This window comes from Struthio camelus, chromosome 32 (genome assembly GCF_040807025.1).
Source record: "Struthio camelus isolate bStrCam1 chromosome 32, bStrCam1.hap1, whole genome shotgun sequence".
NCBI lineage: Eukaryota > Metazoa > Chordata > Aves > Struthioniformes > Struthionidae > Struthio > Struthio camelus.
The window spans coordinates 4,141,408-4,155,133 of NC_090973.1; the positions used below are offsets into that span (position 1 = coordinate 4,141,408).

At 53.5% G+C, this 13,726-nt stretch overlaps 1 protein-coding gene and 1 long non-coding RNA gene across 2 annotated transcripts in view; one reads left to right on the forward strand and one right to left on the reverse strand.

Moving 5' to 3' along the window:
• The window catches only part of LOC138063491 (uncharacterized), a 224,207-nt gene that overhangs the window by 28,526 nt on the left and 181,955 nt on the right, over positions 1-13,726 (reverse strand). The gene's annotated exons all lie outside the window — the stretch shown is intronic.
• LOC104137774 (olfactory receptor 14A16) lies at positions 9,326-10,261 on the forward strand. Its single transcript, XM_009674010.2, is given in 1 exon segment — positions 9,326-10,261. A coding segment is annotated over 1 exon segment (936 nt).

Sequence of the window (13,726 nt, forward strand, 5' to 3'; positions counted from 1 at the left end):
AAGTTGAAGTCAGAAGTAAACTCTACATTTTCTTGGAGTGTTAATAGGTCCCACTGAGGGCCATTACTCGCAAACCTTCCCCAGGGGCTGATTAGAGCAGGAAGTTGGAGGCCCTGATTGCAGGTAGGCAAAGGAAATGTGTGGGTGGCTCTGATGCCAAGTAACCCTTGGTGTGTTTTATCAAGCAGAATGGCCAGGCGCTGACAGCCAGCCCCTGGGTAGGATCATCTTCTCCCTCATGCTTTGCTCAGGGCTCTTGCTGGGGCAGTGTGAGGGTGGGGGGTGTGCACCACTGAGTGCAGGACAAGGACAGGGCACCTCCTGGGCTCCCTGGGGATGAGGAAGCAGCAAAGGCACTATGCTATAAGGAAATGGCATCTTGTCACAGGCCTTGGTGCCAGAGACAACAGCCATAGGCAGGAGGACAAAGACCTCAGTTGGAGGCTTTCAGCCTTGGCAGTGCCCTTGGCTTGTCTCCACCACAGGCTGTCCTATGCTTTCCCATGCCTGTGCCTGTTTCCCTGCAGACTGTAGACACCCAACCTGCTTCCCCACCTTGCTTTCACTTGGAATCAACTTACCTCTACTGATGTCTCCCTGTCCTCACAGTCTTTTCCTTGAAACATAAAGCCGGGGCTGATCCCAGGCTCCCTTCTGGGTGACCTGTAGCACCACAGCACAGCACTACCCTTTGAGTGACATTTCCATTTCCTAATACCATGTCTGAACCTCTCAAGCTGCTCTGTGTGGCTCTTTCCCCTTCTCATGCTGTTTGCCACTACCCAGAGGAGCCCTACCATCTCTGAATCCACCTTTCAAGCAGTCACAGGCTCCTACTCTGCTGCCTTTCGCCTCCACTTCAGCAGGATAAAGAGGCCCAAATCACAGAATCACAGAATGGTTAAGGTTGGATGGGACCTCTGGAGATCATCTAGTCCAACCTCCCTGCTCAAGCAGGGTCCTCTAGATCATATTGCCCAGGATCACATCCAGACGGGTTTTGAATATCTCCAGTGAAGGAGACTCCACTACCTCTCTGGGCAACCTGTTCCCCTGCTCTGTCACCCTCACAGTCAAGAAGTTTTTTCTCAGGTTTAGGTGGAACTTCCTGTGTTTCAGTTTCTGCCCATTGCCTCTTGTCCTGTTGCTGGGCACCATGGAGAAGAGATTGGCCTCATCCACTTGACACTTCCCCCTTTAGTTGCTTATACATGTTTATGAGATCCCCTCTCAGTCTTCTCTTCTCCAGACTGAACATGCCCAACTCTCTCAGCCTTTCTTCATAGGAGAGATGCTCCAGTCCCCTCATCATCTTTGTAGCCCTCCGCTGGACTCTCTCCAGTAGTGCCATGTCTCTCTTGTCCTGGAGAGCCCAGAACTGGATGCAGTCCTCCAGGTGAGGCTGGAGAGGGGCAGGATCACCTCCACCAGGGCTGAGGAGAGGGGCAGGATCGCCTCCTTCCACCTGCTGGCAATACTACCTAATGCACCCCAGGATGCCATTGGCCTTCTTGGCCACAAGGGCACACTGCTGGCTCATGCTTAATTTGTCCACCAGGACTCCCAAGTCCTTCTCGGCAGAGCTGCTTCCCAGCACGTCCACCCCCTCAGCCTGTACTGTTGCATGGGGTTATTCCTGCCTAGGTGCAGGACCTTGCACTTGCCTTTGTTGAACTTCAGGAGGTTCCTCTCCGCCCAGCTCTCCAGCCTGTCCAGGTCCCTCTGAATGGCAGCACAGTCTTCTGGTGTGTCAGCCTCTCCCCCCAGTTTAGTATCATCAGCAAACTTGCTGAGGGTGTACTCTGTCCCTTCCTCCAGGTCACTGATGAATACACTGAACAAGACTGGACCTAGGGCTGACCCCTGGGGGACACCGCTAGCTACAGGCCTCCAACTAGACTGCACCACTGACCTTGGCAGTGCTCTGAGCTCGGCCATCTAGCCAGTTCTCAATCCACCTCACCGTCCACTCATCTAGCCCGCACTTCCTGAGTTTAGCTACGAGGATGTGATGGGAGACAGTGTCCAAAGCCTTGCTGAAGTCCAGGTAGACAACATCCACTGCTCTGCCCTCATCTCCCCAGCCAGTCACTCCATCACAGAAGGCTATCAGATTGGTCAAGCATGAATGTCACCCTTTGGTGAACCCATGCTGACTACTCCTGATCACCCTCTCGTCCTCCAGACGCTGAGTGAGGACCTCCAGGATGAGCTGTTCCATCACCTTTCCAGGGATGGAGGTGAGGCTGACAGGCCTGTAGTTTCCTGGCTCCTCCTTCTTGCCCTTTTTGAAGACTGGCGTGACATTGGCTTTCTTAATCTCTCCACCTCTCCTCATGGATGAGGTTTTTCCCCACTAGGTGCAGGACTTGACGCTTCTCCTGGTAAATCTTCATGACATAGCTGAATCACCCAAATGTCTCAAGGTCCTTTTGGACTGAAGCTCTTCTGTGCCAAGAGAGGAGAAAAAAAAAATTGGTGCAGTAGCACCAAAGGGGAAATTATGTGGGGGAATAAGCATGGGTGGGCTAACTGTATGGGAGGAGATCAGGATGGTGAAAGAGATGAACTTAAAAGGGGGAAAAGAAAAAAAAAAGGAAATCAAAAGTGAAGCAAAGGATTGATCAGGGCTGCTTTGGGGGTCCCTGCCAAGAAGCCCTGCATCGGAACAAGTCTGACTGGAGAAGGACAAGAAAGCTGACCTGCTTCCACTGTCATGGGGAACCTGCATGCTTTCCCTGACATCAACAAGTGAAGACCCAGAGGAGGACAAATCATAGATTCCTTCAAGGTGGAAGGGACCTGAGGAGGTCTCTAGCCCAATCTCCTTGCTCACAGCAGAATCAGCTCTGGCATCAGAGCAGGTTACTCTGGCCTTGATCCAGTCTGGTCTTGGAAACCTCCAAGGGAGGAGACTGCACAGCCTGTCTTGGTAACCACTTCCAGTGCTTGACCCACCTCTTAGTGGAAAAGCTTTTCCTTATCTCCTGCATGAATGACTCTTCTTTCAACTTATGCCCATTGCCTCTTGGCCTCCCATCATGCACTACGGTGAAGAGCCTGCCTCCATCTTCCTGATGACCTCCTCATAGCCATTGGAAGGCTGATCTGAGATTCCTCCAAAGCCATCTCTTCTCCAGGCTGAACAAGCCCCATTTCCTCACAGAGCAAGTGCTTCAGCTCCCCGTCTATCTTGAGAGCCCTCTTGCCACGCTCATTCCCAGTTACCAACCTCTTTCTCTTTCTTGCAATTCTGTACTGGGTGTAATGAATACTGACTAGAGGGGGATCATCATCTCCCTGGACCTCCTGGCTGGGCTCCTGGTCATACAGCCCAGGAGGCTTTTGGCCTTCTTTGCTGCCAGGGAATGCTGATGGCTCATATTTTGTCCCCTGTCTACCAGGACCCTCAGGTCTTGTTTCACAGAGCTGCTCCCTAGGCACTTACGCCCCAGCCTGTAACACTGCAGGGTGTTGGTTTACCCCAGGCACAAGACCTGGCATTTGCCCTTGGTGAATATTGGGAGATTCCTGACAGCCTCTTCCTCCTGCCTGTCTAGGTCCCTCTGAAGGGCAGCCCTCAAGCATATGGCTGGTCCCACCTGCCTCGAGTTTGGGGTCATCTACCAGCATGATGAGTGTTGCCTGCTCTGTGTCACTAATCAAGATGATAAAAGGGACAGGTTCCTGGGGAGATGAGTGGTGCTGCACTTCTCCCTGGCCTCCAGGAAGAGTACCAATTCACCACTGCCCTCTGAGCCTCATCATCTTTCTACCTACCTGGTTGTCCACCCGTCTAGACTGTAGTGCTCTAACATGCATACAAGAATATTGTGGGAGACAGCGTCAAACATCTTGCTAAAGTCTACGTAAAAGACAATTACTCTTCTCCAGCCACAAATATATTTTTTTAATTGTAGAAGGCATTCAGGTTAGTGAGGCACCATTTACACTGAGTAAATCCATACTGACCATTCCCTATCCCCTTCTTCTGCCTCGTGTGCCCAGAAATGTGACCTGAGAGGATTCACTCCATGGCGTGCTGCTCACCAAAGTGAGGCTGAACTGCCTGCAGCTCCCCAGGTTGTCCTTTTAGCCTTTTTTGAAGGTGGATCTAATATTGGCCTTTCTTCAGAAACTGGGAACTTACCCAGTCTCCTCACCCTTCCAAAGATGATAGCGAGTGGCTTTGCTGTGACAGCAGTGAGCCCTCCCAGCATCCTTGTGTGCAGCTGCCCAACTCCACTGACTTGTATAGTTTGAGTTCTCACAAGTAATCCCTCACCAGTCCTCCTCCACTGTTGGTTGCTTTTCTCCTCAAGAGTCCTGAGTGGAAGCACAGCGGGCTGGGAGCCCTTGTTTGGGAAAAGTGAAGCTAACAAGGTGTGGAGTCTCTCAGACCTATCTGCCTCTGCTGTTGCTAGACTCCTTGCCCCATTCAGCAGTGATCCCGCCTTTCCCTTTTTATTCTTGCTGGAGCAGTAGCAGCTCATGTGCATGCCCTTGACATCCCCTCTAAGTGTCTATCCTAGGAAAGCTTTGGCTTCCCTTAACACCATGCCTATGTCACTGGACAATATTTCTAAATGCCTCCTTTGCGGCCTCTCCTGCCTTCCCCTTCCCATAGGGTGCCTTATTGCCCTGCAACTCAGGTGCCAGCTCCCTGTTTAGCCAAGCTGGTCCCCTGAGATGTCTGCTAGTTGTACTGAGTAAGAGTATGAGCCATTCTTGTGCTTGGTGGATGGTGTCCTTAAAGATCTGCTGGCTTTTGCTGAGCTGCTGGGCCCTTCAGAGCTGCCTCCCATGGGCTGCCCCACCAGCCCCTTGAAGAAGCCCAAGTGTACTCCTCTGGAGTCCAGGGTCTGTACTGTGCTACAGTTCTTCCTGGCTCCCTTCAGGATCTGAAACTCCACTCTTTCATGGTCACTGTAGGCAAGGCTGACGCTGACTATCCCACCCCTGCTCAATTCCTCCTTGTTTCCAACTTCCACATCCAGGAAAGCATCACCCTTCTTGGTCCACCTGGCAGCTGTGCTACGAAGTTGTCCCTGGCACCCTCCAGAAACCTCCTGGACTGCTTGGACTCTGCTGTTTCACTCCTGTGACAGCTTATACATCTCCATCTGCTCCCATCTGTACCTTAGGCTGCATGTATTTGCATATATTTGGGCTGCAGAACCTCAGCTGTGACACAGAACACAGACTGATCATGGTGAAAGCTGTAACCAAGAGCCAAGGACCCCATGTTTGCAATGGCCCCACTTCAGAGCAGTGGCACACTGGCATAGCTAGGAGGTGGCAATGTAATGGTGAAAGGAGGTTCCCACTGAGAGAGCAAACCCTGCAGTACCAAAGGCCAAGGAGAAACAGAGCAGGGCTGTGCAGGAATGGCAGGAGAGTGGTTTGCTGCCCGAGCTGGCTCTGCATCACCTTGTGCCCTGTGACAGAAGTGAACCGATCTGCAGCAAGGACAAGGTGCCCCTGAAGAAGTCCCGGGGCCTGGACAGCCTGTGATCCAGCCACTCTGTGGACATCATGAGCACAATCTCTATTCATATCATCTGGGGGTGAGAAAAGGTTCAGGGTGAGAAGAGGTTCAGAGTGAGAAGAGCTTGAAGAGTTTGAGAGTGCAGAGACATGAGTGGAGACCTTGGTGTGATGTGCCTCTTCCATTTATGCAGCACGCTTGGATGTAGATGGGATGGACTTGGCCTAAAGGCAGTGGTGGGATTCAGTTGTTTGAGCATAGGTAGTGAACACAAGATGGCCGCGGCACTTGCCCAGCAACCACTCCAAAAGGACATGTTTTCCTGTAGGTCCCATGCTGTATCTGCTAGGGACGTGAGGTTGTGCTGGACACGCCAGGCATCTGACATGACCCTGCTGGCCTATTTCTATGTCACTGAATCAAGTGTCTGCACTGAATTGCACTAGCTGTTTGCAATGTAGGGATCTGCTTGTTTGTCAACTCTGTAGTGACTGGAGCTTTAGTAGTAGTAATAAGTACCTATTGTCATTTGAGATGGACAAGGACATTTCCCACCTAGCCTCCACCTGATGCTCTAGAAGGATGCAGGTCTCATGGTTCCTCTTTCAGAGCAAGCGGACACTGGCACATGTCTTGGACCACCGCTGTCTCTTCAAATGTCGCCAGGTGTTTGTGTGTGAGCAACTGACTCCCACCTTCCATCTCCAGTGATCAGAACGGTAGGATCTTGTGTATAGGCATCTCTGTTGTGCACACTTCAGCTGGGCAAGGGGAATCCCACCTCCTGTGTGTTTGTGGAGTTCACGGGAGGGAGTGGAATCCCACTCCACCTCAGCATTTCTGACCTGGCATGAAATGCCCAGATTGACTCTTTGGAACCGATACCTGAACCGTGGGAAAATGAACTCCCTTGTCTAGGTGTCCTACCTAGTTAAGAGAAGGGAGTAGGGGCTTCCAGAGTGGGACATTTCCTCCTCTCTGAGCTAACCCTCCTCTGATGAGACCAAGTACAGTGCTGGAATCAGTGTCTCTTCACTGTTTAGAGAGGGAACATCAGTGATTACTTTAGTCTGCCTTAGTGAGCATTTCCCAGGGGGAGGGAGTACAAAGGACAAATAAAATCACAGCTTCAGCTGGGCCACAGGTTCCCGAGTGGGGCCAGGCTCCTGGGACAAAGGGAGCTCCTGGCAACCAGGCAGCACTGCTGAGAGACAGCTCTGTGCAGGAGCAGCTGCTCTGCCAAGAGCAGCAGGGCTCCAGCTACTGCCTGCTCTTGCTGACATAAGATGAGAGAAGACAGAGAGAAGTGAAAGGCAGTGTGGAGTGGGAGGACAGAGGAGAGCTCATTGTGGGGGGAACCTTCACAGCCCTTGACATGGTAAGTCACTGGCTGTGGAGCAATGCTACTGAGTTTCCTGGAGGGGTCTTCTAAATGCAGCCCTTCCCATGACTGATGGGTTTTGGGGGGTGTCTCTCCTGGCTTCTGCAGTGCCGAGGAGTAGGAGCTGCTTCAGAGCAGGGATTCCCAGCCACACTGTCACAGGGACAGGGCATCCTTCTCCTTTCTCCCAGGGACGGCTGCAGGGTGTGAAGCCAGGGTGTGCACAGAGGTCTGCCCAGGGCTGTGATTCAGAGCAGCGTCCCTGCACCCCAGGGTGCTGTGTGCCTGGGGCAGTGACTCTGCTGTCTGCGAGGGTCAGCACTCAGCCTACCCAGGAAACTCCCCACAGTGCTGCGGGGAGAAGCTCTGGGTGGGAAGAGTGCTCCTCCTTGTCAGGGCAGGTTCATTCTCCATTGAGAGGGTGTTGCATGGATCGGGGCTGCTCACACCTCCAGCTTATGCACAGGACGTTTCTGAGGAGTCTTTTCAGAGGAAAGTTTAAAAACAAAAAAAAGGCTATTTGAAAGGGAAGGAGCTTTCCTTCTGGTGTCTGCACTTTCAGTTTTCTAATGTTGTCAGGGAGAAAAAAGGAAAGAGTTTTCTGGTTTGGCAAGGAACTCCCAAACCTTCGCTCTCAGAGGTCACTAGGTCTGTGAGAGACATCAGCAAGCTGCTTCATGCCCACCTCAACCTACAGACAGCACCAACATCACTTTCTCTGGCCTCGTCAGGGTTTGTGTCACCTGCTCCTTTAGGACCTGCAAACACGGAGGTGCCCCTGGTCAGTGCCCTGACCCGGGAGGTTTCTGTAGGGCAGAGCTGAGAACACACAGGGTGGGATGGGATCTGTGAGCACTGACCAGGGAAAGATGTTGGGACTTAGAAACAGCTCTCAGCAGGGACAGCGCCAGGCAGCAGAGATGGGCAGGGAAGGAGAGAGAATTGCCGACAGACTCATCATGGGAGGATGGATTTGGGCAAGTCATGGTCAGTCCCTCTGACACAGACACCTTCCTCTGAGCAAGCCCCCGTGTCTCCTCTCCCCCTCAGCAGAGCCTCTGCCCTGACAGTCATGGACCCCAGGGCATGAGCCACCTTTTCTGCAGCCAGACCCCCAGCAGAGGAGAGGGGCATCTCTCCTGCCCCGGGCCCATTTTGTGCTGCCCGACAAAAGGGCTAAGTGCAATTGCCCTGCAATGTCACCTTCTGTGAGGTGTCATGCCCACCGGGGTCAGATGAAGGCTTTGCCGAGTGCCCATCTGTGTCTCTCTGATTGCCTCCCTTGGCAGAAGGATCATGGTGTTGCTCCTCATTTCCCCTCCTGTCCATGGGGCTCCTATGCTTCTCATGGGCTGCCTGGGGTTAGGGCGTTCCAGCTGCAGTTCAGACACCAACACTGCAAGATGTGCAACAGAAGGGGTCTGCATGGGAGGGGGGTTGCCCCAGCCCCCTTCTGGCCTGTGCTGCTCCAGGAAATGCAGTCTGTGGAGTCGGAAAATGAACTGACTTTCCCTTAAGGAGATTCCATCTTCAGTCCTAACAGTCCTTTGACTGTTTCCCCGTTGCTTCCTGCCAGGCTTTGAGCTGCCCTCCAGAAAAGGCACAGATGTCTCATAGCATCTCTGTGAGATCTGAGAGAGAGAGATGTGAAGAGTATGGGAATGGGGGTGGGAGGTTGTAAATGGGCAGCTGGAGAGAGCCCGGTGTGTGCTTGGCTAGAAGGGGAGTGTGGAGACCTCGCTCAAGTGCCCTGAGAAAGGGAGAGAAATTTGAAGATGTGCACTTTGAAACTGGACTTCTGTGCTCTCAGCAGTAGCTGGTTTCTTTTTAGGGCAGCATATGAGCGTGATCATCCTCCAGCTCAAAGGGATGTAAGCACAGGACATCTGTGAGCAAGAGTAATAGACAGAGTAGCTGTCCTCACTCTGCACCAAGTGGCAGCGAATCCTTTCCTCTCAGGACTCTCAGTAGAAATGCCAAGAATTTCTACCTGTGAGGAACACTCCCCAGGAGTGGCAAGGACATCTACAAGAAAATATATATATTAAAAATTCCTTAAACCTCTGTTCCTCATCTCTCATTCTTTAGAACTGGTGATGAAGATGCTGAAAAGCCCTTCCGCGTGATGAGTGGAGTTCACCTGACAGAAATTCTGCATGTGAGAGCTAGTCATCCCCATTCCTTCATGCCCACCACTGTACAGCAGGACAGACTCCACTGGAGCCCGTGGGCAGAGGCCCCAGCTCCTCACAGCAGGCTCTGCCAGTGCACAGTGGAGCTCAAGCAAGGGAGCTGCACAAAAGCCAACTGAGGAAAGAGAGAGGCAATGGCGAGGTGGGGGGGGTGTGTCTATGAGAAGTGGAACATTTTGGTGGGGTTTTTTGCTTGCAAAATCTCTCCTAACATCTCAATGTCTTTTCTTCTTTGGGCAGTTTCCCATGCTTGGAGAGAACATAATGTCCAACAGCAGCTCCCTGAATGAGTTCCTCCTGCTGGCATTCATGGACAAGCGGGAGCTGCAGCTCTTGCACTTCTCACTCTTCCTGGGTATCTACCTGGCTGCCCTCCTGGGAAACAGCCTCATCATCACAGCCGTAGCCTGTGGCCACCGCCTCCACACCCCCATGTACTTCTTCCTCCTCAACCTCTCCCTCCTCGACCTGGGCTCCATCTCCACCACTGTCCCCAAATCCATGGCCAATTCCCTGTGGCACACCAGGGCCATTTCCTACTTGGGATGTACTGTCCAGGTCTTCCTTCTTCTCTTCTTTTTTTCAGCAGAATATTCTCTTCTCACAGTCATGGCCTATGACCGCTTTGTTGCCATCTGCAGACCCCTGCACTACGAGACCCTCCTGGGCAGCAGAGCTTGTGTCAAAATGGCAGCAGCTGCCTGGGGCACTGGTTTTCTCAATGCTCTCCTGCACACTGCAAACACCTTTTCCATACCACTCTGTGAAGGCAATGTCGTGGAGCAGTTCTTCTGTGAAATCACCCAGATCCTCAAGCTCTCCTGCTCACACTCTTACCTCAGGGAAGCTGGGCTTATTGTGGTTAGTCTTTGTTTAGTCTTTGGGTGTTTTGTTTTCATTGTGCTGTCCTATGTGCAGATCTTCACAGTTGTGCTGAGGATCCCCTCTGAGCAGGGATGACACAAAGCCTTTTCCATGTGCCTCCCTCACCTGGCCGTGGTCTCCCTGTTTGTCAGCACTGTCCTGTTTGCCCATCTGAAGCCCCCCTCCCTCTCCTCCCCAGCTCTGGATCTGGTGGTGGCTGTCCTGTACTCGGTGGTGCCTCCAGCAGTGAACCCTCTCATCTACAGCATGAGGAACAAGGAGCTCAAGGAGGCCCTGAGGAAACTGGTTCAATGGGTACAATATCAGCCCCAATAACTGTCTCACGTGCATCCACTCATTATTCACAGCGCATTTGGCATCAAAGCTATGTGTTCTTCATTTCTTTCTTTCTTTCTTTTCTCTATTACATTCTTGTTTAACAACAAAAGAAAATGGTTCGTGCCACTTGTCCTCAGGAATCGCTCATTTGAATGTGACCCAGAGACCATGTTGAAGCAGGAAGCCAGGCTTCCCCGTTCATCAGCAGATGTGGGGGAGCCTCAGAGACCATTAATCTGAGCTCCCTCGGATGCCCTCAGTGCAATGAGGAGTTTCCCTTTGCAGTGTCTCTTTTGCACTGACACGAAGGGAGTTCAGGGGGACAGAGTCAGGCTCAGATGAGTAAAGATCATCTCATGTCCATTAGGAGAGCTCAACATCCCTGGCCACTGTCAGGGTATGGTCTCACACCGCTGTCCTGCGAGGGTGGCAGCCAGCTGTCACCGTGGGCTGATCCCTTCCCTCTGCAGCACTCAGTTCCAACACTACAAAAGGGGAGGAGGAGTGGAGGGGAGGGGAGTCAGGCAGATGCTTGCAGGGACAGACCCTGTGCTTGACAGGGCCATCCCCCCATTGCCACAGCTGGCATTTCCTGGCTGCAGCCTTCACGTGGTGGCTCCACTTTCCTGGAGACACATCCACCCACAGCAACAGGAATTTCTCTTTTTAGATCTGTTCTCTTCATTTCCATGGTGTCCTTCTGTGCTCCGTGCTGGGTATGTGACCCAGTAGTTCTCATAACCTGGTGGTGGCAGGGTTGTGTTTCCATGTGCATGTGTCCTGTGAGCACAGGCAGGACCAGGTGTTGGGCACCCTTAGGCCAGACCTGGCCTCCAGAAGAACATTCCTAGAATAAAAGTAGATCTGCTCTGTGACATGCCTCCAGTCTGGCCTTTCTTCAGAAGCTGTGGTCAAAAAATACCCGCAAGGGATTGCCCCACAAAAGGGCCTGCTGCTCTGCCTGTGAGCCCTGTGAGCCCTGTGGGCTCTGGGGGACGAGCTCAGAGTCCCAGTGTGATCTGTTGGGGACCGCAGGCTGCATCCAGGGCTCGTTTCTCAGTGACCAGTGCCAGCGAAGATGGGGAATGGTCTCTGAAATGCCTGCCCAGGGCTTTCCCACAGGTGACAGTGCTGATGACAGATGTCCATCCTACTGGAAGAGACCCTGAGCCACCAGAAAAGCTGCTGTTTCAGGAGGGTGGCTGTCTCCTTCACCTCCCTCCCCAAATGTCCCACACTGCCCCCAGGGCAGACACAGGTTGTTCCCCATCCCCATGGTGCCCTCCCAGCAGGACGGGACACACGAGGAGGGGCTCAGCCTGCCCCGTGCTCAGGACCATTTCCCCGGGGCTGGCATAGCTTGGCTGGAGGCGCCTCCAGCTCCTCGGCCTCTGCTCTGGCACGGCTGGCACAGGATGAGAGCTCCTAGGGGAGGGCAGAGTGAGCCCAGCTGGGAGAGAGTCAGGGGGAAGATCCAGAGGTGCCCGGCTCAGCCCTGGGCTTTGGGAAACCTCCCTCACACACCCCAGGAGGCTCCATCTGCCTCTTCTACCCTGCCCTCTGCTCCCCTCCCCTCAACCAAAGCACAGTCCAGCATCACCTGGGGACTCTCTTCCCCTTGGGGAGCAGAGGGAGGTCCTTCTCCAGCCCCACACTGCCTTTTCCAGCACTGGCCTTTGCAGTTGCATGTTCATGGGTCTGCCCACTTGCCTTCACCACAGTCATGGCTGCACTGGAAGGCCATGAAAATCCTGGTGCTCCTGCCCTTGAGCTGGCATCCACCCTGAACCTGGAGCCTGGCCGGCCACAGAGGCATCAGCCGTCCAGTGCCCTGGTCATGCAGCTGAGGACAGCAGTCTTCACCGCAGTTTCCCTGGTCCTCCCCCTGCTCCTGGCACCACTGCTGCTGTGCCCATGTCCAACCCTCCTGCTGCCAGAATTCCCCGGGGCCCGAGGCAGCTCCAGCTCCCTCAAAGGCTGCACTGGAGCCTTTCAGGAGTGGGCTGAGGTGAGGCTGGCACTGGCAGGGTGGGTCGGGAGATTGCAGCTGCCCTCTGCCATGCTGGGGCTGGGGCTGGGTCTGTGCACAGCTTTTCCCTGGGGAGCCGCTCTGGGTGATCCTCCACCTCTGCCCTGGCAGCAGCACCAGTGCTCCGGATGCCGGGGTGAACGTGCACAGAGTGTGGAAAGGGGACGGGCTTCCCCAGGGGAGCACTGAGACCTTGTTCTTGCATGCAGAGCTGGAGTGAGGAAAGCCTGAGCTCAGCTGGAGCTGGAACCAGAGATCTCCGGCATGGGAAGGGCTTGGTTATTATTAAATGACTATTGAATGATCCTCTAGAGGCTGGAAGATCTGAGCACCCAACCCCTGCCTTGCCCAGACCTTGTGCCCCATGCAGGGGTCAGCAGACAGTGATCCAGGATCTGTTGGTGCAGAAAAGAGGCCGTGCAAGGCTGCCCTTTCCCCCTCCATCCAGATATGGAGACTGCAGGATGGAGCTGGCCGGGCACTACCTCATAGCTGGGGTGAGCCGCCAGCCTTGGAAGAGGGTGATGTGAGGGGCTGGTCTGGGACAATGGGCCTCGGGCAGCTTGCCCAGGGTGTCCATGGAACAGGGGGCACAACCTGAGCTCCTCTCTTCTGTACTTTCCATGTTCTGGTGCCTTTCCCAGGAGACCTGCATTTGTGCGGCAAGCACACGGCTGTGTGCTCCCACACTGCCTGTAGCTGAATGGCAGCATTTGTCCTCTCCCAGAGCCGTATGTGCCTGTGCCAGGCTTAGGCATTTGGTGGGCATCTCTCAGGGGAAGGTATAAGGTGAGTCTTGAGGGCTGCAAGAGATGGTGAGGATCCGGAGCAATAGGTTCTGGGGTTGGGGGGATTATCTGCACCTGAGGAGTACCTCAGTGAGGCCATGACTGATAAATGCCATCCAAGGCCATCTCCTCCGCCAGCTTAGAGCTGCTGCTGGGTGAGAGGTGAAGCCACTCCAGGTTTCCATGTGAGATTTCTCTTCTGCAAAGATTGTGATGTTCCCAATAGGAAAGCCATTGTTGTACCAAACTGCAGCCCCAGGGAATGTGTCCCAGGAGGAGGACTGGGAAGAGAATTTCACCCTCCAAGCATACTGCAAACGTGAAAATGCCCTCTGCTCTCAAAGAGCTACAGGTCTTTGCTACAATGGTACTTCCCCTTTCCAAACACCTGTGCTACCTACAGCTACTTTCACAAGGGCTGATGTTTCCTCATAATAGAGACTTTAGTTTCTTCATATTTTTTTCCATAGGAGAGGCTGGATCATGCAGCCTCCTTCAAATCAACTCAGAGGGTTCCCCTCCCACCCCCAAAATACACCTTGCAGGTGAGGAAGCCCCAAAGGGCAAGCCTGACTTGAAAGGTGGGGCAAGCCAGACTCAGAGCTGAGCCTAGATGACCTGCTGCTCTGGCACCGAGGGGAGCTG